Source organism: Phyllostomus hastatus, unplaced genomic scaffold (assembly GCF_019186645.2).
Source record: "Phyllostomus hastatus isolate PE091 unplaced genomic scaffold, TTU_PhHast_1.1 phas_scaffold_129, whole genome shotgun sequence".
Lineage (NCBI taxonomy): Eukaryota > Metazoa > Chordata > Mammalia > Chiroptera > Phyllostomidae > Phyllostomus > Phyllostomus hastatus.
This window is the reverse complement of record NW_025334009.1, coordinates 10,778,198-10,793,744: the sequence shown is the minus strand read 5'-3', so window position 1 is coordinate 10,793,744 and position 15,547 is coordinate 10,778,198. Positions and strand designations below refer to the sequence as shown.

The window sequence follows — 15,547 nt, the reverse complement described above, 5'->3', positions numbered from 1 at the left end:
GAATCGAATGACTAGCACATTAATTTCCAACTTTTCTTTTTTAATGTATACAGATTGAGACAAGCCGGTTTACAGTTCTGAGTACATGAGGCAGAGTTTATTCTTGTATTATTATTTATTAATTACTGTATTATTTCCCATGTGAACAACTGTAAAACCACTTTTGCCCACTGTGTATACTTGAGGCTGTAAGTCCCCCCACCCCAGGGACTGCAGGTGCTGGCTGAGACCGACCGGCTTCCTTCTGTGTCATTTCCCCGCGTCGGTGTGCAAGTTTTTCCAGCTCGCCATTTTACTGAAGGCAGGGTCCCGTTCCTCCGGGGCTACTCCGTTCCAACCCCCACTCACACTGCGCCAAAGACACGCCTCTATACACATGTTCACGGAAACCCACACCCCGGATTACTCAAACCATCAGCTTCTCCCTGCCCGCATCCTGGCCGGCGCAACCACAGAAGCATTTCCCGTGTTCACCGCTACGGTCTGCAAGTCCCTCTCTGTGTCTGGCACTTGGGCACTGTGGTTACTTTCCCATGAACGTGGCTGTGCACGTCAAAGAACGTTTGCTGTATTTTTGTTTGGCGGTCGGAGGCTCTCCGGGCTTTCTTGTCCACTGCATTGCTAGGAACGGAAGTTTCACTGGCCTTTGCCTTTCGATTATATGATGGGCTGAGAGTCATTTAAACCTATACATCTTTTTGTTCCTGGAGTTTGTCTTCAGTGACACTCTTCGCAAGGCTTTTCCCATACCAAGATTACCTCCTCACGCTTATTTTTGTGGTTTTGTTTCTTTCCATTTAATATTTAAACCACCTAAAATGTATTAACTGCAAGATAATAAAAATCTTATGTACTAGCAATAACGCTACCCAAACAGAACAAGATAACAGCTATAATCCAACTGCGTGACCCATTAGTAACGATGGAACCTCAAGTTTAACACAATTGCCATCCAATCACTACCTTAATGATGCAGCGAAGCCAACGGAGCTCTTTATCACCGGGGCTTGCTGCTCCGTCTAAACCAACGGCCACATTCCATCAACACCACAATCAGCCGAAGCCCACGTCACCCCCGTCTGCAGACCAAGACAAGGGAGCCACCACCGTGTCCCGTGGCTCCTACAGACTGAGATACGGCTTCCCCTTCCATTCACGTATACAAGCAGAATGAGAGCAATGGACCCACGCTTGTGGGAAAATATCAGGAGATCCTGCCGAGAACTACCTAGAGCCCCGGCTATGGAAAGTAATAAGAGAAGATGATCTCCAGATCCCAAAGTGTGGGAGACCAGCCTGCCTAGTGGGGGGCGGAGGGGGCTGCTGTGCAGCTGGGACAACACAGGACTGGGTCTGCAGTGAGAGGTCAGGGTGAATAACCCTGCCTCCCCCCCAAACTCAGTGACGGTCCCAGCAGCCCCTTTCGGAGGCCAGTGGGGTCTTCACCAGCCTTGCCCGAGGATCCCCTGGGGAACGGCTGACCCTGGGTTTGTTGGCACAGGGCCAATAGGGCTCTGTCACTCAGAGTCCTGGGACAGTAGCTGCATGCCCAGTTCTGTCACCACTATGTCCCCTCTCAGGCCTCAGTTTCCCACCTTTCTAGTGAAGAGGTAGGACGTGATTTAGTCTCCAGAGGGAAAAAAAATCAGAATCAGAACCCAGATATTCCGACTCCCAGGGACAGCCTCTTTAATAACATAACAATGATAATAACCACGGCCACCATTTATCCTTACTGCTTATTGTCTCTCAAACTCCGAGCCAAGCACGTCACACACATTATCTTATTCAGTCCTCATCAGCGTCCTATGGGGCTGAGGCTGCCTTGCTAATTTTACCGTTATTAAATTCCGCAAATATGTTCTGTGCCAATTACTGAGCCTAAGTGATCTGCTTGAGGTCACATATAGTTAGTAAGAGCTGAGTCAGAATTCCAGTCTAGCTGTGCATGGTTTACCCACAGCACCCAGCCATCCATCTATCCATCCATCCATTTATCCGGCAAGCCAGCCGGCCAGCCAGCCAGCTCTCTATCCCTCTGTCCCTTCTTCTCTCCATCCCACAACCCGTCCATCCTCTCCTCCATCCACCAAACACTGACGCCCACCTACAGAAGCTCTGGCTGTAGGAAAACTACCTCTTCCTGCACACACTTCCCTGGCCCAGCCTCTGGTCCCCACACACTTTAGGCTCAGCCCTGCCTCCCTTTGGCTTTCCGGCTTCTGGGCGTGTTCATGAACCTTTATCCCCAATCTCTCACTCCCAACTACCTCTCTCACTTCCTTAAAAGCCGATCCTGAAACCCCCTACTTCAAGGCGCCTTCCACAGTGACTCCCCCATCAGAAGACCCTTCTGTGCTCTGGATCCCTCCTCCTCGAGCCGCCAAGACCGAGACCGGCTGCTGAGGGCCTTTCACGCCACGATGCCCACCTCAGAGGCAGCTGCTGGGGGCTCTTACCAGGTTTCCGACCTGCAGCATGTCCTCGAATTCAGTCGTCATGTTGTAGTGTTCCAGCGCCATGAAGAGCGTGTTAAGCACGATGCACATGGTGATGGTGAGGTCCGCAAATGGGTCCATGACCATGAACTTCACTTTCTGCTTAATGGACATCCACAGCGGGCAGCAGTCCCAGATCAGGTAGTGCTGGGCGAAGCGGTTCCAGCAGGGCGGACACTTGCGGTGGGACTCCTCCAGCTCTGGGGGCACAGCCGGCAAGCTGGTTTGTTTTAGCTGACCGAGTCACACACAACTCATGGGAGTCCAGAAAAGACGTGTGACTTAGCCGGAGAGAGGACAGGGCTGATACATGACAGTGGGACAGTGAAAGGGGCAGAGACTAAGGGAAAGGACAGCCTGTGTCCCCAGCCCTCACCCTGGAAAATATGAGAAGAGGGCCATGGGGATGGGGACAGGGGGGCTAGGATGGACTCGGGGAAACCCAGGATAGGGCAGATCAGGGCAGGTGCGGGCTGTCTTCCCATAGCCCCACACGGACATGGGGACAGTTGGAGGATGACAGACTGTCAACAAACAAGGAGAACAGCATCTGAGACAGGCCAGCTCGGATATGACAGTCACCCAGGGCAGACGGAATAGGCAGGAGGAGCAGCTGTGGGCATCTGGGACGTATTACAACAGACAGGAGGTACCTGGCACAGGCCAGAAAGAAGTGAACACATACGGGATGAGACCAAGTTCTCATACGGGGGGATGCCAAGTTCAGACAGGATCGGACGTGGGTCACCAGGGGTGGGACTGGCTGGGGCAGATGTGGGGAGCCTGGCAAAGCCTGTGGTAGATGTGGGACTGGCTGGGGTGGGGCCAGCGCAGGCAGCCTTGGGACAGGCCAGACCCAGGCAGACATGGGGGTGCTCGGGAGAAGGCAGGTGGGACTGATGAGCACCCGGGACCGGCCAGGACACTTGCAGTAATGTTGGGAAGAAATACAGACATGGCTCCTGAGGAGGCGCAGGAGAGGAAAGGCTGGAACAGATGAAGGGACACCTGGGGACGCCAGGGGACACAGACCGAAGAGTCTGGAACAGCTGCGGGGACGTGCAAGGCGGGCCGAGCGGCTGGGGGAAGCCTGGCTGGGTCAGGACAATGAGGCCTAGACCAGACTCGGGGAGTGTTTGGACAACACGGGGGTCGGGCGGGGGAGCGGGCAGTGCTGACCTTCCAGCGCGCTGGTGAGGACGCTGACTGCGCTGAGGGCCCGCTGCCGCTCTCCCGGCCCCTCGAAGCCATCCACACACGGAGCCTGGGGCGTCAGCGTCTGGGGCCGGCCCGGCTCCTCCGACGGAGTGGTCTGGGTACAACCAGGAGGTACGCGTCAGCCTGGGGACGGGGCTCTGCTGGACCCGGGGCACCTGGCCCAGACTCAGGTTGGGGGGTCCCAGGGAGACAGGGTGGGGGTCTTGATGCAACACCGGTTGTTGGGCTTCTCGGCTCCCCACTCCCACCCAGTAACTCCCCTGCCATCCCTCCCACCGATGATCATCTCCTTTGTTCCCTGCTCTTCTCCATCTCTCAGCAGCGGTGACTCCTGAGTGTGGACGGGAGCCACGTAACCAAGTTCTAGTACCCAGGTGCTGCTGTGCACGTGAGTTCACGCAAACACGATCTGGGAGTCCTAACTGGCCACAAGCTCCCCGGAGGCACGGGCGTGAAGAAGCTGAAAAACAATCCCCCGTGCTCTACGGCGACGTTAACACAGGCATAAAGCACAACGCTTTGGGGTGGCTGGTGGGGAGCTTTGGTGGAGTCCGCCTGGCTCTGTCTACCAAGAAAATTTTAAACGGGCTCTGCAATTCCTCGGCTAGTAATCTGACTTCATAAATAATTATGCACGTGCACCAAAAATACACATACAATGATGTTCCTTGCAGCATTTGTTCCCGTTACTGTAAAGACAGAACAACGAATCAATAGGGAGAATTTTAAGATCAAGTATGGGTACGACCCGACTCTGGTCCCTGACACAGACGCTGCAGAGAACAAGGCAGTGCCACGTGTGTCCCCCGGGGGAGCGCGTCCAAGACATCCCGTCTGACGGGAAGGAGACAAAGACTTGGAAGACACGCACCGAACTGGCAGAGCGGCTGTACCTGGGGAATGGGACCGTGGGGGGAGGGGAAGGAGAGGGAGAAGTTCCCGCTCGCTCCATGCGCTTCCGCACCATTTGCTCTGCTTTCCACGTGCTCGCGTCGTTTTTGTCAGTAAAAGCAGCAGGTCTGCACATGGAGACGTGTCCTGATGAGGGCAGGTGGCAGCAGCACTCTCTGGGCTTCCTTGGCAACCCCCCCCCCCCACCAGAATGAAGGGGGGGCCCACAAAGGCTTCACATCGGCACAGCCTCGCATAACCACAGCCTATGAGCTCGTGCTGAGGGCTGCTGAAGGCACCTGGCTGTTCGGCATGCAAAAGCGAGGTTCTACCATCTCTGTAGGTCACGGGGTGGGGCCTAGGCTACCCAGGGTGGCAGAGCCAGCGCCTGGGGGTGGGAGCCAAATCCATCTGGGCCGAAGTTCAGGTCAACCTTTGTCACTGGTGGGACTGCCCTGAAATGTTGCCTAAGGAGGTAGTGAGCCCTCAGTCACTGGGGGTATTCAAGCAGAGGCACCTGAGAAGGGCTGAGGTGGCTGGTGTAACAGCGGTACTCTAGGTGCTACTGACCAGCCTAACTCACCAGCTTGTCTGAAATTCTCCCAACCTCTCTTCTCCTCCTTTACTGTTGGAAAGTTGGAGTTATCATTTAGTAAACGTTAACTCTTTCCCCCTTCCAGTGTGGGTAAATAAACTTCCTTGTCCTGTTGATGACACATTTGCTTTGGAAAATGCCACGTTAGTGGACCTGATGTGGACAGAAGCCATCTGCCTTGCTCTGGTGCGCCAGTAATCCTCCACGGAAAGAGCTTCCCCAGGTAGCTGCCCCTCGCTCAGCCTGGGCCTCCGCACAAAGGTGAGAGGAGCAGCCCTGAGTCTAACCCACAGCGGGGAGCCAAGCCAATGTGAAGTCTGAAGCAGAGCTGCCCAGCCAAGCCCAACCTAGACCAGCCAAACTACTGCCCACCTGCAGGTAAGTGAGCTTGAGAATAATAAGTAGTTAGCCGTTGACTGAGGGAGTAGTTTGTTACACAGCGTCACCGTGGCCATAGCTGACGGATACACCATCCTAGTGCAAGCTCTCATCATCTCTTTCCCAAAACCACCACAACAGCCTCCTCGCTGGCTTCTTCTTCCCTTCCTCCCACCCTCTAGACAGCAGGAAGGGGGTCCCTTAAAAATCAGATCATGATACTCCTCTGATCAACAGCTCCCCCAGCCCATGGCTCCCCCGCTTACTTAATAAATCCACACTTTTCTATCACCTACAAGGCTCTGCACAGTCCAACACCTCACTCCTCAAACTCATCCCGGATCCCTTTCCTCGGGTCCCCCCCATACCTGATCCTGCCCGGCTCTCTCACCCCGTGAACACGTCAACCCCGTGTCTCTTCGGAGTCTCTGCCCTTTGTCCCCCTCTGCCTGAAAAGCCGCTCTCCCACATCTTCGTGGCTGCCTCCCTCAAATCATGTGCCTGTCAGTTTTAATGTCACTTCTGCTGGAAGGACTTTGCAGATTATCCCCACTAAAAGCCCCCATCTCCCAAACTCTCCTTAGCAACTTTCTATAACGTGACCCTTATTGCTACCTGGAAATGTCGACCGGTTCACTGTCTGCCTGACCGCTATGTACACTCCACCAGGGCGGGGCCCTTGTCCGTGTTGTTCAGTGCCATAACCCTGGAGCCTCAGACACTGCTTGGCACTCAGCACAGCCCGCCGGGGGTCAGGAGGCTTGGGTTCGAGCTCTAGCTCTGCCTCTGACTTGCTAGATGATGGGGTGGGTGGGCGGGAGAGGACGAAAGGCCAGTGAGTGGCTGCTGGGTGTGCCTCGCCCAGCCCCAGGTGGCCTTCAGGGACAGGTACTCCCGCCCAAACAGTGGACAAAGTAACCTGCCCCGCCCCCAAATCTGGATAAATGGAACATGAGCTGTCTGCTGGGATGACCCTTCCTCCCTGCCCTCCCATGCTAATTTGGCACCTACTATGTGCCCAACACAGTGCTTTGTTTTCAGACTAGGACTGGGCAGAAATGTCTCACCCGGAACTGAGTGGGAACCAAGAAGGCATTCCCAGGGGCCTACAGCCGGCTAATCTCTTTAGCTTTTCGAAGTCTCCATCTTGGTCTACTAATTCCTTTACCTTTGCCAATGACCCCCTCGGCCGGCCAGTCCCTTTCCAGTTACAAATGGGCCCTACAGAAGTGAGAATGGGTGAGGTCAGAATCCCCGATAATGAAGTGTTTGAACTTGGATTCCTCCTGACATGTGCGCTAACAACGAGACAATTTTCTCCCTAACGAGATTAGGAAATTCTATTAGCTTCCAGGCTGCTGACCTGATTCCACAAGGATGAGACTCCAGCGCTGGGCAGGAAGAGGGGTCTGCAGCCACTGGGATTTAGCGTCCCTGGGGCGTCAGATACTCCCACCCTACAGGTGATGGCCAGAGGCCTCCCCGGGTCCACCCAGAGGCTGTGGTCTGTCCCCAGGGGGGTCCCAGGACCCTCTCCTGGACTTCTCGCTCCAAAAGCATGTGAGGGCCCCAGGCACTCTGCAATGCATCTGGAGTCTTGATTCCTTCCTGCTCAATAATTATAGTAATAGATAATAACAATAATAATAATTACTGGAGCATTAGGCAAGGACTGGTCTAAGCATCGGGCAGGTTTTAACTCTCAGCCCTTGCATAACCTGCTGACGTGAACGTTAACTTTGTTTTCCCTTTGCAGACGAGGAAAGGGAGGGGCAGACAACTGTATTAACCAGTGCAGAGGCTCACAGCTAGACCAAGAGTCTGAGCGAGATGGGCTGCTGGGCCACGCACTGTTCCTCCTCAGCCCCACCTCCCCCTTCCTGAGCGTTTCCCGGTCCTGTCCTCGCTTCCTCAGAAAGTCTGCCCTCTTCCAGTTCCCTGTGGGCATCGGGGTCTGAGCCACAGGTTTGCCCTGTCTGGGTGGGCTGCTCTGGGCCCTGAGTTGGGGATCAGGGGTCCGCAGGGACACTCCATGGTGACCTGGGCAGTCATCTGTCTGTCCTGGGATCAGCGGACTGAGAGATCAAAACTCCTAACTGGTCTTCCCTGGCCCGGCCCGGCCCGGACCTCCTTGTTACCTTTTTGACAGTAACTCCGACCCTTCTCCCCTGTGCTCCCTGGGTTCCAGCCACACGGACCTCATGGCATCGCCTCCCACAGGTTAGGCGCATTCCTGCCGCAGGGCCTTTGCACTTGCTGCTTTCTAAGCCTGGAACACGCCCCCCTCCCCACCCCCAAGGATGTAATGACAGCATCACGTCATTGTAATATGTAATTACATTGTCATAAGTAATTACGACATCGACAAACTCACGCATGTCCTAATTGCTTTACCCATACTGGCCCATTAATTCTCACAGCAGTCCTCAGATGGGCATTTTTTAAATCTATTTTACAGATGACAGACACCCAGAGAAATAAAATAACTTGCCACAAGCCAGGATCCTAAACCAGTCTGTCCCCGGAACCCGGGTGCTATCCACTCTTCCATGCTAGCCCTCCGGGTTCCAGAAGGCAGCGTGGCCCCCACCCTGGCCTCCTTCCTGTCTCTGCTTCAATGCCTTCTAGTGAACGGGGTCCGGGGGGCTCCCTCCCCTCTGCTCTTCTTTCCGTCCTCCTACAGGACTTAGTACTTGGGCTGACATTGAGTCACCAGTTGTAGTGCACTGAAATACTTCAAACTTGGTGAAAAATTGTCGCCCCGAATCTGGCAAGCCTTCTCTTGCCCCTCTGGCCCTTCTCCCCGGAGCCCTGGAGGGCCCAGGGTCCAGCAGCTCCAAGGGGCTGATGCCTGGCACACACAGCCCCTCCTGGACCCTGGCCCTGTGCTACCAAGTCATCTTGGTGCCCAGGCCCCACCAGCTGCTAAATATCTAACTATCACCTCTGTTTATCCCCATAACACGCCCGCCCGCAGAGCCCAGCACACACCCAGTGCTCAGGGAATGCTGGGTGAGTGTTTTTGGACCCGGCCCTGGGGATGAGTCTGGAGACCAGATCTGCCCTGGTGCTACACCGTGGGGGGCTGGCTCACCGTGTCCAGGGGGTGCTCCGGCATCACAGGGCGCAGGAGGCCGCTCCCTGGGGAGGTGGCCTCAGGCTCACCTGCCCCCAGCAAGGAGACCACCCCGTTGCAATCTATGGCGCTGTTCCTTTTGCCATTGAGGGCGTGGCTGGGAGCTGAGGTCCCGGGACTGGGCTGTGCCTGGGTGCTAGGCCGGCGCAGGGGCCAGGGCACCAGCAGGGACGTCCGGTGGCTCTCGCTGTCCCCTGCCGTGCTGTTTTCGTCGTCTGCAAAATCTGTCTCGGAACCCAAGTCTCGCCGGCGAAAGGTGAAAATACTCCCACGCCTGGAACGTGACTTCACGGAGGTCCGGCTGAAGCCGTGGGTGATGCCGAGATGATTCTGAGGGCACAGGGAGAGGGGATGTGAGCAAGACAGCTCTCCAAGTGCTCCCAGCCCGTCTCCTGCGGCACCGGCCCCAACTCGGAGCATCGAGGGCTCAGCCGGCCGTGCGAGTCTGGGTGGCTGAGCGAGGGGGTCCTCAGGGAAGGGGTGCGGGGCTGGAGCAATCTTGGATCTTCTGGGATCCTTGCTCACCTGGAGCCTGTGCCTCTGGGGCTGTGAGACTGAAGCTCACCTGGGCCCGAAGGTGGGGCTAAGGGAGGGGCGGGTGGGGAAAGGGGGCAGGAAGGCTCCTGCTGTGTAGACAAGCCTGGCCCGGACTGCCTTGCGCCTCACTCCTACGCGCCTGTTCTCGGTGTCCAACCACTGTACACAGCGGGGTGTCTCCCAGCCCCGTCCCCAGGGCAGCGCCCGCTCCAAAAACAGCCATAGGAAACAGGAAGGCTGGGAGGGGCCCGAGAGTGCTCCCCTTCGGGGAGCAACCGTCGGGGCTGTGACTGTACCAGGGACCTAGCACGCGGGCTTTGGGGACCACATCTCCCGAGAAAGGGTCAGAGCCACGGCTGGGGACTTGCCATTGCTCTGGGACCATCCTCCGAGTCCGACTTGGGGAACCTGTCATCCCCACACTCTTCGGTCCCCGAAGACAATCGTTTTCTCCTTTTGCTCCTGGTCTCGTGGGTGGTTCCTGGGGCCAGCGGAGACATCTCCAAGGAGCTGCGGGACACGGTGTCCACACCCCTGATGGTGAGGGCCTGGAAAAGGGCGGAAGAAGGGACGTCTCGGTCACGGAGACTCCAGGCGGCCTCGGGCGGTTTTTCCCATCAGTAAGTGGACGTGGGCACTTCCTCCCATATAAGGGCATCTCAGGGAGATGGGCTCAGACAGACCCGGGGTGTTTGGGGAGATCAAAGTCAGGGAGCAGGAGAGTGTGGCTGATGTGGGCAGCCCCTGAAGGAGGGGAGTGTGGGCGACAGATGGAGGGGGGTGTTCGTGAGCAGAAGTGACAGAACTAGAGGTCAGAGAATCTTCTAGAAGGTTTGGCTGGCCAAAATGGGTGCTGGCAGTAGTGGCGTGGGGCAGTGAGAAGAAAGGAGATGCCCACAGCCCGGCTTCCGACAGGCTTGCTCTCTGGCTATTTTCTGGGCTGGCTCAGGCCTCTGACCTTGAACACCCACCACCCCACCAGAAGGCACCCCCCGACCAGGATTAACTGTGTCCATGGACACATGGGTCTCTCTCTTTTTTTTCAATCCTTATCTGATGATAGGTTTATTGATTTTAGAGAGAGAATGGGTGGGGGGGGCGAGAGAGGGAGAGAGAGAGAGAGAGAGAGAGAGAGAGAGAGAGAGAGAGAGATGTGAGAGACAAACATTGATCAATTGCCTCCCACACGTGCCACAGCCAGAGACTGAACCCTCAACCTAGGTATGTGCCTTGACTGGGGATTGAACCCACAGCCTTTTTGGTGTAGAGGACAAAACACTCCAACCAACTGAGCCACCCTGGCCACATGGATCTCTTACCCAGCATGCCCTATGTTCATAGGAAGCGCCTTTACCCAGAAGACACCAGGGTCACAGGGAACAGCTTTCCTCAGCAGGCACCATGCTTACAGGCACCCCTGCCAGGTGTCGGCGTGGTCTGGAGACTCCTCGGCCGCCCGGCTCACCCACCTCATGCTCTTTCTTGAGCAGCTCCATGGCCTCCTGGAATCGTTTTTCCTTCTCCTCCGTCTCAGCGATGGTGGCTTGGTTTTGCTCCTCGTAGGCCATGGCGACCACAGCCAGGATCAGGTTCACCAGGTAGAAGGAGCCCAGGAAGATGACGAGCATGAAGAAGATCATATAGATCTTCCCCGCGGACCTCAGGGTCTGGGGGAGCGAGGGGGCAGAGGTCATTCACACTGGGCCCCCTTCTGGGGAGGGGCAGAGTGTCCCACCTATAGAGGGGAGTGTGCTAACCTACAGAAAATGACCTACACACAGGGGATGACGCCCCACCCACAGGGGGAGACAGAATGTCACCGTCGACAGGGGAAATGCACCTACAGAGGGGACTATTCCATCGCATAGGGTGGAAGGGTGTCGCACTCACAGAGCACAGTGTCCTATATAAAGGGGGGGTATTTGGTCATCAGCAACAAGACAGTTTGTTTGCTGAGCCCCTGTCCCTCAGATGCATGGGTCCCCAGTCCCCTGACCCCCCTCAGCTCTCGCCAGTGGAAAAGCTTCTCGGGCCGTTTTGGGCAGGTACAGCCTGGCCTCCGTGCGGGGTCCTGAGCCCGTTCATGGCGTCCCTCTGCTGGCCCGTGCACGCACGCACGTACCTGCTGGTAGAGGCGCTCCCAGCAGTCCTGCGTCATTAGGCGGAAGAGCGCAAGGAAGGCCCAGGCGAAGGAGTCGAAGCTGGTGTAGCCGTGGTCGGGGTTCTCACCTGCCTTCAGGCACCGGTAGCCCTCAGGGCATGACCTGCAGCCAGACAAGTGGGCTCTGTCTCGTGCCGTGAGGGGTCCTCTGCCCCCAAGACCCTTGCCCGGCTTGGCTCATCTTCCTGGGCAGCCCAGCGTATGCCCGACTGCTTCCTGAGGCTGAGCCTCACAAACCTAGTGCCACACTGCTCAGTCCTGCTCCGCCACACTTCATACTGTGCCTCCTCCTTCCCGGGTCACTGCCTTCCCATTTCCTCTGCCAACAAGACACCCCATCCCCTTCACAGAGGCTGCTGTCCAAGCTGCCTCCCCCTTCGCAGAGGAAGTGCTGAGGGCTTGGCTCACGTCTCTTCCTCTACCTGCCTCTGCCACGGGGAGTGAGCACCCAGTGCAGGCACGTGGGGGAGCAGTGAGGCCTGGCTGAGCTGAGCGGGATGGAGCAGGGCAAAGGCTGGACCAAGGGGCTGAGGGGTGATTCTGGGGTGGACGGGCTGGGGCCGGGCCACGCCCACAGAACCTGTGCATTTGCACAGCTGTATGTATACCCAGGGGCAATGAGGCAGACCCCCAATGCACTGGGCTGGAGGTGCAGCCTCTCTTCCAAAGAGGGAGCACTGAGCTGCACTCCTGCGTGCTTGCTGTGCACGAGAAAGAGAAGGGGCTGAAGGGGCTGGGTGCTCAGTGAGTGGGAGGACACAGCCAGGGGCCTCTGGGCCTCGCCAATGTCCTCAGACCCTGAGACAATCTCTTAGTGGCATGAAGGGCTCTGGAACTTCATGCAGAGGACCTTCCCCACCAGGTGAGCCTGTGTGCGCCCGCCCCCAACAACCTACAGCACCGTCACATGGCCCCAGCCCCAGTGTGCACATGGCTAGTGGGCACTCTGGGTCCCCCGTTCAGGGCAGGCCCGGAGCCCGAATGCCCTGCAGGAGGGTCCAGGCTGCCGGGGAGGCCATACTCACTCCGGACCCGACTGAGGGATGGATCTGCAGGGAGGGAGAGGGCTGAGGGCGAGGGGGCGGCCCTGAAGGGCTTCTGGATAGGACTGGAACCAGGGCTGAGCTAGTAGGGGGCCCCGCAGGGCCTCCTGGGCTACACCCCAGGGCCACCCCATGCTCAGGCCTCTGTTCACCCTCCCTGCAGATCTGCACCCCCTGCACAGCTATCTCCTCTGCCATGGGAGGGGGCTGGAAAGCTGCTGGGCGCCTGGCAGGAAGGGAGGCTTGGGGAGGCCTCGCTGCCCCTGGGGTCGAGCGCCACATACCCAGCGTCAGAGCTGTTCCCACACAGTAGCACATCAGAGGTGCCGTTCTTGAGCAGGTAGTTTTCTAGAAGAGAAACATCCAGTGGTGAGGGGCATGGTGGCCAGGACTCCTGGGTTCCCACCTTGCACCCAGGCTATGGAGAGGTGGAAGCACTTGGTGGTCTTCCCACCCCCCTCTGCCCCTGCCCTGACCCCAACCTCTGCTCCACCAGGCCCGAGGCAACTCCGGCTACTTCTCTGGCCTTCCTCCTCCTCTTCCTCAGGCATTTGGCTGCCAGTGTCCCCAACACTCTCCAAAAGCTCAGGAAGTCCCCACAAGGAGCTTCTGCACTTTACCTCATGCCATTCAAGGGGCCAGTGAGGCCTTGAACTAGGAGGCAGGGGCCTGGCCAGAGTTCCAGCCTGGCTGCTGAGTCACAGCCCAGCTCTGTCTGGACCAGCTTCCCTGTGCATTCGGTGGTGGAGGCGACGCCTGCCACAGTCACTGGGCCACATTGCAGGCTCCTCCGCCAGGGCTGGGGCTGGGCCAGGTGCGGCCCAGGACCTCGCTCTGCATGGCCACCCGTCAGTCCCCATCACTCACTGCTACCCCCTTCGTCTTGGGCAGCAGTTCCCAGTGTCGAGCATCAACTGAGAACTGGATAGAAACGTAACTTTCCGAGTGCCCCTGCACCCCCAGCTTTGCTGACTCGGAAACTCTGGGCGCAGGCCCAGCAGTGTGCTTCCCGAAGACCCCCCCGGTGACTCTGGCGCATGTGAAATTTCGGGGCCACCGCTGTGGGGCCCCAGCTGCACCGTATGCAGATTTCCTCACGGAGTTTCTGTCTACACGTCATTTCCTGAAGTGGATTGCTGTGGTGTGCGAGAGCGCCTGACTCCACACCGGCCCTCGGGGGCCCGGCGGTCTGGAGCACAGCCCGAGGCAGCGACACCCTGCGCTTCAGCCCAGCGGCACCGGCCAAGAGACGTGCTGGCCATCGGCCCGCAGAATGGCAGTGCCAACTGTGGGGCAGAGGGGCTCACATGACTGGACAACCACTGAGCTTGCCCCATCGCCCTCACGGGGTTCTGGGGAGTGCGTGCGTGGAATTAACACCCTGGCAAGGAACCCTGCAGTGGATCGAGAAGTCACAAGCCAAGCGGCGGGGGGCCTCCACTCTGAAGCCTCTTAAGCTGCCCCAGCTCCGTGACCCACCCTTTCCCAAACACTCCTGTCCCTGTAGGCAGGACGGTCCCCTCGCCAGTCCCCGTCCTCCAGGGGCAGTCCCACCTCCCAGCCTTGCAGCTGCTGCTGCTCCTGTCTGGCTCTCCACCAACCCCCATCCTTCCAGACCATTCAGCCACATCCCCCCACCTCGCCTGGGAACTCCCGAGGGCAGGTCCTTAATCAGCACACACAGCTGCCTCTCTGGGGGTCGGGCTGCGTTTGGACGGCCCCAGAGGGGGGCCTGCCCTGTGGCACGCGGCCCCTGTGGGCGGTGGCCCAGCCCCGGGGCCTCACAAAGCCTTGTCCGGGCCCCGGGCCAAATCCACACCTGGATCGTTGAGGTAGACGTCCAGCGATTCCCAGACCAGGCCGTCGGCCTCCACGGAGCCGTTGGTGCCGTTGAGCTCCGTGAAGTTGCGCACGCACTTGTGCCTCAGGTTGCCCATGAAGAGCTGCAGGCCGATGAGCGCGAAGACGCTGAGGCAGAAGACCGTGAGGACCATCACGTCGGCCAGCTTCTTCACAGACTGGATCAGGGCCCCCACGATGGTCTTCAGGCCTGCGGGAGGCGACAGCGGGCAGGGCTCACCCACGGCCACCTGCCTCCTGCTCCCCTGGGCAACCGTGAGGTGGGGGCAGAGGGAAGGACTTCTCTCTCGTGGGCTTTTCAGGCCCAAGTCTCCCTCTGCTTCGCTGGGATCCCGCCCCGATCCCCCTGGGGTGGGAGTCCAGTCTGGCCGCGTATTGTCAGGGCCCCCAGTTCTCCTTGCTCTCCCCTAGCCATCCATATGAGTGGGGGGGCGGGGTGGAAAATGCTGTTTTCCTGAGGAAGCAAAACCTCCAGCCTGTCCCCCTCTGGCTCTGCCCTCCAGGTATGCCAGGCCTGCCCCTTTAAACGTAGCCTAAGGAAGGGAGATAGTGGTGAGGCCTCTTCCAGGTCAACGGAGGGGTGTTGGCCTTGGCCTTGATCCTGGGCTGGGGAGGGACATGGCTGTTCCTGGTGGAGGACCTAGTTCATGTGCCGGGGGCTGCACGGGAAAGTCTGGCAAGGCCAAGGTGGGTGACGCCCCCCATCACCCCACTGCGGGAAAGGTTCAGGGGCAGGGGAGGGGTTGACCTGTACTGCGTTTTCCTCCTCTGCTCTGTGCCCCTGGGACCCATGCCCGTCCATCCCGTTCCCCAAAGCGGAGAGGCGGTGATCTGTTAGTTGCCCAGCCCAGCTCCCCGCAGAAGCCAGCGCCACACGGTGAAGTGACAGACAAGCACGTGTAGACACCTTCGGTCTGACACTCGAGCTACTGCCGTACAAGAAGTTCGAGCACAGCATGGGGAGCAAGGGGCCCTGCCCCTCCATGGCCCCCCCCGCCTGCCCCGTCCACCTCCCCCACCCCACCCCACCCCACACAGGCGGCCAGATCTCAGATTAAGCTCCATCCATCCATCGTCCAGCCGGTTAATGTGTTAGGAGCACCCGTGGCGGCTGCGCCTGAGCCTGCTGTGCCCATGACCCAGAGGCAGGGAGGCAGTGCTGGGCAAACACGGCGGAGGGAGAGGAAGTCCCAGCCACGACGCCACTAACACCGCTGCCTGCCCAGGGCT

The 15,547-nt window shown here is 58.3% G+C and overlaps 1 protein-coding gene across 2 annotated transcripts in view; it reads right to left on the bottom strand.

Moving 5' to 3' along the window:
- The window catches only part of SCN5A (sodium voltage-gated channel alpha subunit 5), a 93,031-nt gene that overhangs the window by 41,782 nt on the left and 35,702 nt on the right, over positions 1 to 15,547 (bottom strand). For both annotated transcript variants that reach the window (XM_045856774.1, XM_045856775.1), the window contains exons 7-14: positions 14,277 to 14,507; positions 12,742 to 12,805; positions 11,376 to 11,517; positions 10,723 to 10,920; positions 9,622 to 9,801; positions 8,675 to 9,046; positions 3,678 to 3,810; positions 2,460 to 2,698 (exon numbers count right to left, since the gene is read on the bottom strand). In XM_045856774.1, coding sequence (XP_045712730.1) covers positions 2,460 to 2,698; positions 3,678 to 3,810; positions 8,675 to 9,046; positions 9,622 to 9,801; positions 10,723 to 10,920; positions 11,376 to 11,517; positions 12,742 to 12,805; positions 14,277 to 14,507 — 1,559 coding nt within the window. The remainder of the gene's footprint in view (positions 1 to 2,459; positions 2,699 to 3,677; positions 3,811 to 8,674; positions 9,047 to 9,621; positions 9,802 to 10,722; positions 10,921 to 11,375; positions 11,518 to 12,741; positions 12,806 to 14,276; positions 14,508 to 15,547) is intronic.